Source organism: Anomaloglossus baeobatrachus, chromosome 1 (genome assembly GCF_048569485.1).
Source record: "Anomaloglossus baeobatrachus isolate aAnoBae1 chromosome 1, aAnoBae1.hap1, whole genome shotgun sequence".
NCBI classification, from domain to species: domain Eukaryota; kingdom Metazoa; phylum Chordata; class Amphibia; order Anura; family Aromobatidae; genus Anomaloglossus; species Anomaloglossus baeobatrachus.
The window spans coordinates 622449781-622462954 of NC_134353.1; the positions used below are offsets into that span (position 1 = coordinate 622449781).

The 13174-nt window shown below is 51.4% G+C and overlaps 1 protein-coding gene and 1 long non-coding RNA gene across 2 annotated transcripts in view; one reads left to right on the forward strand and one right to left on the reverse strand.

Moving 5' to 3' along the window:
* The window catches only part of LOC142245821 (hippocampus abundant transcript 1 protein-like), an 87404-nt gene extending 84694 nt beyond the window's left edge, over window positions 1-2710 (reverse strand). The window contains exon 1 of the mRNA XM_075318796.1: window positions 2202-2710. Within this exon, the coding sequence (XP_075174911.1) occupies window positions 2202-2279 (78 nt within the window). The 5' untranslated portion in view covers window positions 2280-2710. The remainder of the gene's footprint in view (window positions 1-2201) is intronic.
* LOC142245830 (uncharacterized) lies at window positions 2208-12867 on the forward strand. Its single transcript, XR_012724800.1, has 3 exons — window positions 2208-3011; window positions 6992-7353; window positions 12789-12867. It is a non-coding gene; the product is annotated as an uncharacterized LOC142245830 (long non-coding RNA).
* The last annotated feature ends 307 nt before the right edge of the window (window positions 12868-13174 follow it).

Here is a 13174-nt window from a genome sequence, read left to right on the forward strand (position 1 = left end):
GGAGGGCACGCAGGCAGGTGTCACCCCCCCCCCCAGGAGGGCACGCAGGCAGGTGTCACCCCCCCCCCAGGAGGGCACGCAGGCAGGTGTCACCCCCCCCCCAGGAGGGCACGCAGGCAGGTGTCACCCCCCCCCCAGGAGGGCACGCAGGCAGGTGTCACCCCCCCCCCAGGAGGGCACGCAGGCAGGTGTCACCCCCCCCCCAGGAGGGCACGCAGGCAGGTGGTCACCCCCCCCCCAGGAGGGCACGCAGGCAGGTGTCACCCCCCCCCCAGGAGGGCACGCAGGCAGGTGTCACCCCCCCCCCCAGGAGGGCACGCAGGCAGGTGTCACCCCCCCCCCAGGAGGGCACGCAGGCAGGTGTCACCCCCCCCCCAGGAGGGCACGCAGGCAGGTGTCACCCCCCCCCCCAGGAGGGCACGCAGGCAGGTGTCACCCCCCCCCCAGGAGGGCACGCAGGCAGGTGTCACCCCCCCCCCCAGGAGGGCACGGGCAGGCAGGTGTCACCCCCCCCCCAGGAGGGCACGCAGGCAGGTGTCACACCCCCCCCAGGAGGGCACGCAGGCAGGCGTCACCCCCACCCCCCCACCAGGAGGGCACGCAGGCAGGTGTCACCCCTACCCCCCCACCAGGAGGGCACGCAGGCAGGTGTCACCCCCCCCCAGGAGGGCACGCAGGCAGGTGTCACCCCCCCCCCACCAGGAGGGCACGCAGGCAGGTGTCACCACCCCCCCCCCCCCACCAGGAGGGGCACGCAGGCAGGTGTCACCCCCCCCCCCCACCAGGAGGGCACGCAGGCAGGTGTCACCCCCCCCCCCACCAGGAGGGCACGCAGGCAGGTGTCACCCCCCCCACCCCCCCCAGGAGGGCACGCAGGCAGGTGTCACCCCCCCCACCAGGAGGGCACGCAGGCAGGTGTCACCCCCCCACCAGGAGGGCACGCAGGCAGGTGTCACCCCCCCCCTAGGAGGGCACGCAGGCAGGTGTCACCCCCCCCCTAGGAGGGCACGCAGGCAGGTGTCACCCCCACCCCCCCACCAGGAGGGCACGCAGGCAGGTGTCACCCCCCCCAGGAGGGCACGCAGGCAGGTGTCACCCCCCCCCCCACCAGGAGGGCACGCAGGCAGGTGTCACCCCCCCCCCACCAGGAGGGCACGCAGGCAGGTGTCACCCCCCCCCCCACCAGGAGGGCACGCAGGCAGGTGTCACCCCCCCCCCCACCAGGAGGGCACGCAGGCAGGTGTCACCCCCCCACCCCCCCCCAGGAGGGCACGCAGGCAGGTGTCACCCCCCCCCCCAGGAGGGCACGCAGGCAGGTGTCACCCCCCCACCAGGAGGGCACGCAGGCAGGTGTCACCCCCCCCCTAGGAGGGGCACGCAGGCAGGTGTCACCCCCACCCCCCCACCAGGAGGGCACGCAGGCAGGTGTCACCCCCCCCAGGAGGGCACGCAGGCAGGTGTCACCCCCCCCCCACCAGGAGGGCACGCAGGCAGGTGTCACCCCCCCCCACCAGGAGGGCACGCAGGCAGGGTGTCACCCCCCCCCACCAGGAGGGCACGCAGGCAGGTGTCACCCCCCCCCCCACCAGGAGGGCACGCAGGCAGGTGTCACCCCCCCCCCACCAGGAGGGCACGCAGGCAGGTGTCACCCCCCCCCCACCAGGAGGGCACGCAGGCAGGTGTCACCCCCCCCCCCACCAGGAGGGCACGCAGGCAGGTGTCACCCCCCCCCCCACCAGGAGGGCACGCAGGCAGGTGTCACCCCCCCACCCCCCCCAGGAGGGCACGCAGGCAGGTGTCACCCCCCCCACCCCCCCCAGGAGGGCACGCAGGCAGGTGTCACCCCCCCCACCCCCCCCCAGGAGGGCACGCAGGCAGGTGTCACCCCCCCCACCCCCCCCAGGAGGGCACGCAGGCAGGTGTCACCCCCCCCCCAGGAGGGCACGCAGGCAGGTGTCACCCCCCCACCAGGAGGGCACGCAGGCAGGTGTCACCCCCCCCCCCAGGAGGGCATGCAGGCAGGCGTCAATCCCCCCCCCCCAGGAGGGCACGCAGGCAGGCGTCAATCCCCCCCCCCCCAGGAGGGCACGCAGGCAGGTGTCACCCCCTCTCCCCCCTAGAGGGCACACAGGGCAGGCAGACAGTGACCCCAAACAGTAACCCACCCCCAGACTTGGGGCACACTTGCCAGTGACACTCACCGTGCCCCCATCCTTCATCAGGATCCTCTTCACCAGCATGATCCTACTGGCTGCCGCCTTCTTCTTGCCCGGGCTCATCTTGCCCTCCTCATCCTGCCCCGTCACCACTGATGCCCGGGTCACTATCAGGGGACCGTCGGCTGCACACTCCGCGGGGTCCAGGGCTGGGCTGGACGAGAGATCTATGGTGGCCACCAGTACCGGGTGGACCGAGTGCAGGGCTACCGGCTGCGGGGCCACTGGGTGCAGGGGCACCGGGCACAGGGCCGCCGGGCTCAGCAGTACAGGGTAGGCAGCACAGCGCACCGCTCCCTCCTTCTCGTCCGTGCTGGCGGAGGGGTACTGAGGCACACCCTGGCGCGCTGGTCCGGAGGAAGGCTCGGGCCGGTCAGCTCCGGTGCCCTCTTCCGGCCTCCTCTCGTCCTTTGAGGGATCCAGACTCCAACCCCGGTCCGAATGGACCTGCCCGCCTACACACTCACAGGCCGGCAAGCTCGGCCTCCAGCAGCGGCTGCGCACTCTGCTCTACACGCCGGAAGCGCGTCACCAGCCGCACATACTGCCCGACTCTGGCCGGGAGCTGCGTCATAGCGCTCAGGTGTCGACACTTCTCTAGGCGGACGGTAGAGGGTGCAAGAGAGACTGCAGCGTGACTGGGAGCTATGGAAACGACGCATATGCATTCCTGAGGAACGTAATCTTCTGGAGAGCCGTTATTACACGTGACAGAGGCTGATACAAGAACGCATATCTGGCCATTCTCTATGAGGGCGCTGAGTAACAGGAGAGCTTGAGGGATAGGACGAAAAGGTACACACAATAACCAATCACACGTCAGCTCTCATCTCTCAGACGTTTTGTAAATTAGCCGCGGCCGGATTGGTTGGTTTCCGGTTGGTCACAGAGTCGCCTTGTTTTCAGCTTCTGTCATCCTGCAAGATAGAGCTGTCTTCTTTGTGTGGGGGCCACACTCATGACATTATAATTAACCCCTTAAAGGGCTTTAGCTATAAAGCTAGAAGTTCCCCCCTCGGCTGCATTCTAGGAAGCTTCCTATAGTTCTTGTGGCCGCTTTTATACCAAAATAAACACTTTGTAAACTTGTACCTTTTCTTATGCAAATTTCGTAAATCTTCTATGGGGGCGGGCTGCCTGGGGTCCGTTGCTGTCCTCCTGCCGATTTACGCCGCCCCCCGAACGCTGAATTTCAAAGCTCAGGACGCCGCCCCTGGGTGCCCGTAGTCCGCGCATGCGCTGTTCCACTGTAGCAGTGCCGTGCACTGTGTACAAGTGTGACCGCTGGTGACGCTTTGCGCGGGCACGAGGTTATGGGCGGCGCTGTGAGTGTCATCAGCAAGTGCCGCCCATAACCTCGTGACCGCACTTTCCCCTATTACTCCAGCGTTATGCGCAAGCGCTCGCTGGCCAGATGACCGGACGTCACCTCTTTCCCATCCTGCTCATTAGCAGGTGACGTCCGGTCATCTGGCCAGCGAGCGCTTGCGCATAACGCTGGAGTAATAGGGGAAAGTGCGGTCATGAGGTTATGGGCGGCACTTGCTGATGACACTCACAGCACCGCCCATAACCTCGTGCCCGCGCAAAGCGTCACCAGCGGTCACACGTGCACACAGTGCACGGCACCGCTACAATGGATCAGCGCATGCGCAGGACCACGGGCACCCAGGGGCGGCGTCCTGAGCTTTGAAATTCAGCGTTCGGGGGCGGCGTAAATCGGCAGGAGGACAGCAACGGACCCCAGGCAGCCCGCCCCCATGGAAGATTTACGAAATTTGCATAAGAAAAGGTACAAGTTTACAAAGTGTTTATTTTGGTATAAAAGCGGCCACAAGAACTATAGGAAGCTTCCTAGAATGCAGCCCAGGAGCTGCAGAGGGGGGAACTTCTAGCTTTATAGCGAAATTTCTGATGACAGGTTCACTTTAAAGACTCATTTTCGGCCTTTAAGACACAGCATTGTTTATTGAACATTCTAGCCTTCAGTATTACTTGTGTGTCTTTTTTTCTACTTTTTGTCTGTGTTCCTAGTTTTTTTTGTTTAGTTAGTCCCTATAGGTGTAGTTTAGGATTATACAGAGATCTTGAATATGGAGGACTACATGGCAGGTTTACTAGTCCTCCAGTGATAAGTTCCTGCTGATTAATCAGTGATTTTATCAAAACTACAGCAAGCAGCCCAGTAAGGCTGCGTTCACACATCCGTTTTGTGCTGTCAGGAACAATCCGGTGTGTGCCTGTTGCAACGGATTTGGGCGTATGGATGCGCCGGATCAATTTCTTGATGGATCTGGTATACCAGATCCATCAAAAAACGTATCCGGCGCATCCGTTTTTGCATCCGTTTCGTCAGTTTAATGCCAGATCCGTTTTTTAAAAAAAACACTTCAAACCAGTTCCAAAACATTGATTGGCTACTGAAAACCTACGGTATATATACAGTGGTTTAAAGCATATTTGACAGGTTGAAGAGAGAGGCAAAGAGACAAACATGCAAAAAAAACACAAAAAACAATACCTCTAAAAAATATTCTTTAATATGTAATCTAAAAAGGACACGCAGTGTCTCTCTCCAAAAACATAGAGGACAAACAGTGCTTGTGATAGTTAGCAAGAGATAGCTCAGTGTGAGGAAATAAATAGCGATAGATAGGTTGCCACAGATTGTCAGTATTACTAATCTGGCAGCCTCTGCTCACCCTTCCTGACAACGGAGGGTGCCGTACGTTTCAGGGCACCCCCCGTTCCGGTTGGCTGACCCTCTATGTCCCTATCTCTGACCAACAATAATCCACCACCAAGAAATCCAGGTAAAAAAGTGCAAGGACAAACCAAACAAGAAATAAACAGTAGCGTTAAGGCCCAGTCACACTAAACAACTTACCAGCGATCCCAACAACGATACAACCTGATAGGGATCGCTGGTAAGTTGCTAGGAGGTCGCTGGTGAGATGTCACACTAAGCGACGCTCCAGCGATCCCACCAGCAACCTGACCTGGCAGGGATCGCTGGAGCGTCGCTACATGGGTTGCTGGTGAGCTGTCACACAGGCAGATCTCACCAGCAACCAGTGACCAGCCCCCAGCCAGCAGCGCCGCGTGGAAACGATGCTGCGCTTGGTAACTAAGGTAAATATCGGGTAACCAACCCGATATTTACCTTGGTTACCAGCGCACACCGCTTAGCGCTGGCTCCCTGCACACCTAGCCACAGTACACATCGGGTTAATTACCCGATGTGTACTCTGCTACGTGTGCAGGCAGCAGGAGCCGGCTTCTGCGGACGCTGGTAACCACGGTAAACATCGGGTAACCAAGAAGCCCTTACCTTGGTTACCCGATATTTACCTTCGTTACCACCGTCCGCCACTCTCAGCTGTCAGTGCCGGCTCCCTGTTCCCTGCACTCCTAGCCACAGTACACATCAGGTTAATTACCCGATGTGTACTCTGGCTACGTGTGCAGAGAGCAGGGAGCCGGCACTGACAGCGTGGAGAGCGGCGGACGCTGGTAACGAAGGTAAATATTGGGTAACCAAGGTAAGGGCTTCTTGGTTACCAGATGTTTACCGTGGTTACCAGCGTCCGCAGAAGCCTGCTCCCTGCACATTTAGTTGTTGCTCTGTCGCTGTCACACACAGCGATGTGTATTTCACAGCAGGAGAACAACAACTAAAAAATGGTCCAGGACATTCAGCAACAACCAACGACCTCACAGCAGGGGCCAGGTTGTTGCTGGATGTCACACACAGCAACATCGCTAGCAACATCGCTGCTACGTCACAAAAGTTGTTCCTTAGCAGCGATGTTGCTTAGTGTGACGGGGCCTTTAGATAGTTGGTTCCTGACTAGGTTCGAGTCTCCAGTCAGATAATTAGATAAAGTTGTTAGGTGGAGCTAAGGGGGACCCGCTAAATTAAGCTGTCACCCTACGATCTCCCCTTGGAGACCCGAGCCTAGTCAGGAACCAACTATATAACGCTACTGTTTGTTTCTTGTTTGGTTCGTCCTTGCACTTTTTCACCTGGATTTCTTGGTGGTGGACAATTGTTGGTCAGAGATAGGGACATAGAGGGTCAGCCAACTGGAACGGGGGTGCCCTGAAACTTACGGCACCCTCCGTTGTCAGGAAGGGTGAGCAGAGGCTGCCAGATTAGTAATACTGACAATCTGTGGCAACCTATCTATCGCTATTTATTTCCTCTCACTGAACTATCTCTTGCTAACTATCACAAGCACTGTTTGTCCTCTATGTTTTTGGAGAGAGACACTGAGTGTCCTTTTTAGATTACATATTAAAGAATATTTTTTAGAGGTATTGCTTTTTGTGGTTTTTTTGCTGACACCATACCTCACAACTTATTTACTGTGTTTTTTTCTAAAGAGACAAACATGGAAGCTGTGCTGGCAAATATCACGAGGATATCGCTTAACTTCACATTTGAGGCCAATCGGTTGGCTGTCATAGTCCGGGAGAAGGAGCGTCTCTGTGACGGCACAGAGAATCACCCGTGGGTTTTTTTCCACACTCTACATGGAGTTAAAAAGAAACCCTGAAAAATTTTCCAACTATGTATGGATATTAGTGGAGAATTTTGACATCCTCGTTGACTACGTTGCAGACCAGATCCAGAAGACCAGCGTAACCAGCGGAGCGTTTGCTGGTTACGCTTAGGCAATCCTGTTTTTTATTGTTTCTCCTCCTGTTAAGGAGACTTTTAACTGTAATGTTGTTGCTGGTATTTTTTAGTAATTATTATCTTTCCTTTACAGATTCCTTGCAACAGGAGAATCGCTTTCGTCCCTTCATTACCAGTTTAGACTAGGTATTTCTACCATCTCTGGAATAGTCAGACATAGCTGCCGAGCCTTGTGGGAGCAGGAATTCATCCCACAGCCCACCACGGACAGATGGCTGGACATTTCCGACAAATTCCTCCAGTTATGTCAGTTTTCTCAATTGCCTGGGGAAGCATATCCGAATTGTTAAACCAGCAGCTTCTGGGTCAGAGTACTATAACTACAAAAAGTTTTTTTCCATCACCCCTGGACGAAGGTGTGTGCCGAAACACGTGTAGGGCGTCCTGTGTACCCGGCTCCATTCCTACCTGCCACAATCCTGTTGTCACGCTTAGGTAATGCCAGCATAAGCTCCTTAGATATAGTGGTTATCTTGTATAGGAGGCTGTTTATAGATTCTTGCCCTCATTGGGTATAGCAGTCTTCTTTATAGTGGATTAATACTATAGTAATTTGCCTTAAATAGAAGTATCTAACTATTTGATTGAATCTATAATGTGTGCATAGTGGCTTTGCATCGCCACGTGGCTGCAATTGTATCTTGTAGTATTACATCTATGCACTACTTGTAGTCAATTGGTCCCTTGGATATAATCCTACTTTTTGATCTATTATCTATTAGAGCTTTTTAATAGCTATGATATTCTTGTATTGATATATAACTTTTGTTTTAATTTACTAGTTTATATCTATATAGTGACTGTGGTAAATTAATGAATGAATGCTCCCGGGTATTTTTGTATCTCCTTTTATGGTGTTTTAACCCCTCACTTGACCAATAAAATAATTAATTCATCTATTGGACTCTTGATCATATTTTCTCCTCCTTTTCTCTTGCATGTAACATTATGCAGCCCCCATATTGCACTATGCAGCCCCCATATGTCACTATGCAACCCCCATATAATATTAAGCAGTCACCATATAACACAATGCAGACCCATATAGCATTAGGCACCCTCATATAGTATACAGCCCCTATATAGCACAGTGCAGACCACATAGCATTAGGCACCTTCATGTAGTATACAGCCCTATGTAGCACAGTGCAGACCAGATAGTATTAGGCACCTTCATGTAGTATACAGCCCCATATAGCACAGTGCAGACCCAGATAGCATTAAGCACCTTCATGTAGTATACAGCCATATATAGCACACTGCAGACTCAGATAGCATTAGGAACCTTCATGTAGTATACAGCCCTATATAGCACAGTGCAGACCCAGATAGCATTAGGCATCCTCATGTAGTATACAGCCCTATATAGTACAGTGCATTCCCAGATAGTATTAGGCACGTTCATGTAGTATACATCCCTATGTAGCACAGTGCAGACCCAGATAGTATTAGGCACCTTCATGTAGTATACAGCCCCATATAGCACAGTGCAGACCCAGATAGCATTAAGCACCTTCATGTAGTATACAGCCATATATAGCACAGTGCAGACCCAGATAGCATTAGGCACCTTAATGTAGTATACAGCCCTATATAGCACAGTGCAGACCCAGATAGCATTAGGAACCTTCATGTAGTATACAGCTCTATATTGCACAGTGCAGACCAGATAGCATTAGGCATCCTCATGTAGTATACAGCTGCCATATCATTTAATGCACCCCATGGTCGTCTGGCCACAGTGATTGTACATACTCACTTCTCCTCGTTCCCTCACTGCTCCAGTCTCCTCGGCGTGTCCACTGCTATCACTCGCTCTGACCTCACTGCAGGCACGTAGTGATGACGTCACCGTGCTCTGCTGCAGTCCTGTCAGAGCGCCGACAGTCACAGCGGGGAGAATAATGAGAGAGGGAGCGCGCTGCTCCCTCTCTCATCATTGCTTTCAATTGTATCAGCAACTGCGATGCTGATACAATTGAAAGCGCGATCCTCGGTGGGGGGGGCGATGACAGCGCAGGCACCGGGCCCCCCTGAGTAGCAATACGCCACTCTTGCCACTGCGAGTGTACCCCCCGGCAGCCCAGTGCCCCCGGCATTTGACCGGGTTTGCCGGGTGCTGACGCCGGCCCTGCCACCAATGCCATTTGTTTTTGTCGCAGATGAAGCATTTCAACTCTCAGAACATCTTCTCAAGCCATATTCAAGCTTTGGCTTGACGCCAACCCAAAAAATATTTAATTACCATTTATCCAGAACAAGAAGAATGGTGAATGCACATTTGGGATCCTGACAAGCAAATGGAGAGTGTTGTTAACTGTGATCAACCTAACCACTGAAACTGTGGATGAGGTCGTAAAAGCATGTGTCATACTGCATAATTTTGTTATATCGAAGGAACAAATCGCCATGGATGACATGAATATGGAACCAACCTCTTTGTGTGATTACACTAATCTTCGTTTTAGAAGTAGTGTTGCAGTTTCAAGAATCAGGGGCAAATATGCTGAATATTTTAGGTCACCTAAAGGTAGAGTTGATTGGCAGGATCAAATGATTTAATATTTCTATGTAAATTAAAAAAAGTTTTCATTTGTAATATTTCTGTATTTTGTTAAATTTGTAATTATTGTACCTTTTTACATTTTGTAATTATTGTACCTTATTAGATTTGTAAGTATTGTACCTTTAGATTTTGCAAGCATTTTACCTTGTTACCCAAGATTTTTTACCATGTTACCCAAAGTTTTTTACCTTATGATTAAAAAAAAGAAATAAAATAAATCATTTAACCAACATTTATTTTTTATTACATGCATAAAACTTTATAAAACTTTATAAATTCGTATAGTGTGGGGTGGAAATATTACTGCAGGGGTTGTCAGATGGGAACACTTGGACAATGAGAGTATGGAGGCTGGAATGTGGTATTGATGGTGTGGAAGTAACAGAAGGTGAAGGGGTGGTGGAGAAACCAAGAGGAAAAACGGGAGATGGGGCATGGGATTTGGTAAGGATTGAGGGGTGCAGTGGAGGGATTGGGAGATAGAAGAGGAGGTGGGTGGAGAAGAGGGTTGTATTTGGGGCATGATGGGTGTGGAAGGAGAATGGGCAGGGAGTGGAGGGACAGATGTAGTTGGGAGCCGGTATGGGGCAGGATGCTGGTACTGTACAGGAGGGGAGGAGAGACAGTGCCTGCAGGGGCGGCAGGTGCGGGTGTAGGGATGGGTGGAGGGATTTGGGAGCTAACCTGCGCCAGAGCATACTGGCAGGCTTGCATTACATGCATCTGCTGGTCAGGAGACAGCTTTTCCATGCACTCAAGTACTGCTTGAAAAAAAAAATGATTTGGCGATTTCCTTGCATCTTAGTTTATCCTGTCCAGATGCAAGCCCAACTCGTGCAAAGTGTTCTGCATGAGGCCAAAACCGGCACTCGTTTGTTCAGATAATTTGATTGAAGGCTGCATTTATATGCAAGAACTCGAGCGCATAGCTCCTATCCTGACCCCTCTGGCGCTGCCGCACAGAACCCAAATGTGTTCTACTGAGGGCAGCAGTGTCAGAGGGGTGGGGTAGGGGAAAAGCTACCTTGTCACCAGCAGCATCATGTAATTAAGTCTGACCAGATGCTCCAGTGCTGGTGGATGGGAGAGAGGGACCAGATGTGAGGGAAGGCAGGGAAGGTGCAGATGGGTGGGGTCTGTCCAAGTGTTCCCCAGTGGCGGACTCCGGTGAAATCGCTCCAGAAGGGTTCGATGCATCTCTTTATTAGAAATTGGAAAAACCTCGGGTGCACAGCCTATGGATCAATTAATGGGATGCTGCGTCCTGCATGAAAAAGCGAAGACCAACCAACGAAGCTGTTCACAGCGATACGCGTGGGGTCCCCCACATCCCTCCCTATTGTGGGTACCTCCTTGTTTCTGTAGCGCCCTTCACTGGTTGGGAGCTTGATGTAGCTTTTCACTTGGGCACCTGATTGTGAGCCATCTTTGGGATCTCTGGACAAGGGTTTTTATGATTTTCCTTTCTTTTTTGCATGATTCATGCCTGGTTATTGTAATTACTGTATGACTTGCATGCTCTTGTTCTGTCATATATTGATAGCTGCTATCCCATTGGACTCACTACCAGTATAGCTCACAGGTGTGGTCCCTATGTTATAGACTTAATGGTTAAGAGTTATTACATTTATGGATTGATCCAGTATATGTTTTTCTAGGGATCAGATTTATACATTGTTGCATATGTACACAGGGCGGTACCCCATATTTTACATCTTGGAGATGTGGGGGTTCTCTATTTATATGTATTTTAAGTGATTTTAATTGTATGTCTTATGTGTCACCTTGATTGTTTCAATAAAATTCTATATCAATCTTTACTATTTTGAGGATCCCTGTGATATATATATATATATATATATATTTATTTTTGGGTCTGCGCGTCTCCTATGCATGAGCATCTCTTTATTAAACTCCTTCTTGAAGCGATCCCTGATTGACCGCCACCGCTTCTGAAGTTTGTCACCTGAAAGGTGAAAGCACAAATTGGTTAGTATACGACACATTAAATCCTGCAACATAACCTACTGAACTGTGAATACTTAGGCCAGGTACACATATCCGGCTTTTCACCGGTTTGACGGATGCGGCGCACGCCAGTACAGTATGATATAGTACAGTGGCAGCGCCGCAACTTCCGGGTCACATGACAGCATGTGACCGGCGCTTGTTGCGCTGCCAGTGTACTGTAAACACTGTACTGGCGTGCGCCGCATCCGTCAAACCGGCGAAAAGCCGGATATGTGTACCTGGCCTTATGCGCTTGATTCTGGGCCGAGAATTAAGGTCCTCCCAATCTTCTACCAGTACGCGGCATACTTCGTCCCAGAGCCAACATGTAACGATGGAGTCTGCATGGCGGCGGTCCCCCATGTTCCACAGCGGCTCCCTCTCTTGGACTTCATCGATGAGGATCCAGCCTCCTCACCGTCAGATTCGGGAACATGCTGTGAAGCCTTTTGCAAGACAAAAAAAAAACAAAAATTACACTCAAATCAGCATGTAGTAGAACATTACAAAAAAAAATAAGAAAAACACTCCAGTGACCACCGCCACGCTCACGCCGACAATCCTGGGACGCGCTTGGAGGACCTCTACCTTGAGCCCTAGAACCGAAAGCCTTAAAAAAAAAACAAAAAAAACATGTGCTTTGATGTGTTGGGTGTGCTGTGATGAGCGATTCATGTAAAAAGAAACTTACACTTTGAGCGGCCGCTCCGGGTATTTCTCCACCTCGTTCCTCTCCTTCTGGAAGCACCTCTGATGCTTCAGCTTCCTGTTAAAAAATAATTGATGCATTATTTTTGGTTTTCAAAAAATGTTACCACAAAAAAAAAAAAACCTCATTTCGCTGAGAACGTGAGGGAGGGCTCCCAGAAGAAGACATATTTTCTTATTGCTTTTAGCTTGTTGTTTTCAGGCCAACTTTCTGCAAGAAATAAACACGATTATACCTATCCTAAACACCATTGCCAACTAAATATGCTCCTTCCCACTTTAAACCCCTAAAACCCCACTTTATTATATATTTACCGTAGATGTAATGTTTTAAAAACCCTAGTAAAATAAAAAATAAAAATGTGTTTTAAAAATAACACCTTAAAGAACCACAGGTGCTTTCCTGTTATTGATAACCCAAAAATATAAAGTTACCTTGGTGAAATCACACAACGGATGCAAAGGTTTTGGAAAAATTGTAATATATATATTTTTTTTATTCATTTTTTTGCTGCAAGGTAGGAGCCACACAGCTTTATTAAAATAAAATGACATTATGGAAACTAAAAAACACTTGCCTATTCAGACAGGACCACTGGACAGGACCACTGGACAGGATCTCTGGAGAGGACCTCTGGACGGGACCTGTAAGCAAGCAAGACCTGTAAGTAGGACGACAAGACCTCTGAACAGGATGGTAGGACCTCTGGACAGGACGGCAGGACCTCTGGACAGGACGCAGGCAGTGTGGACATTGAGGAATGAAGGACTTTATATATGTTATAAAAATCAGGCAAATTGGATCATGCTCAGATAAAAAAAAAAAAAACGGATCCGGTGGCCGGATCCATTTTTTTCCGCATTACGCCAGATCCGACATCCAAAGGCTTTGATTGTAAATCACGCCGCACGGTGCCGGATCCGGAGCTATCCAGTTTTTCACCAGAGACAAAAAACGCTACAATCAGCATT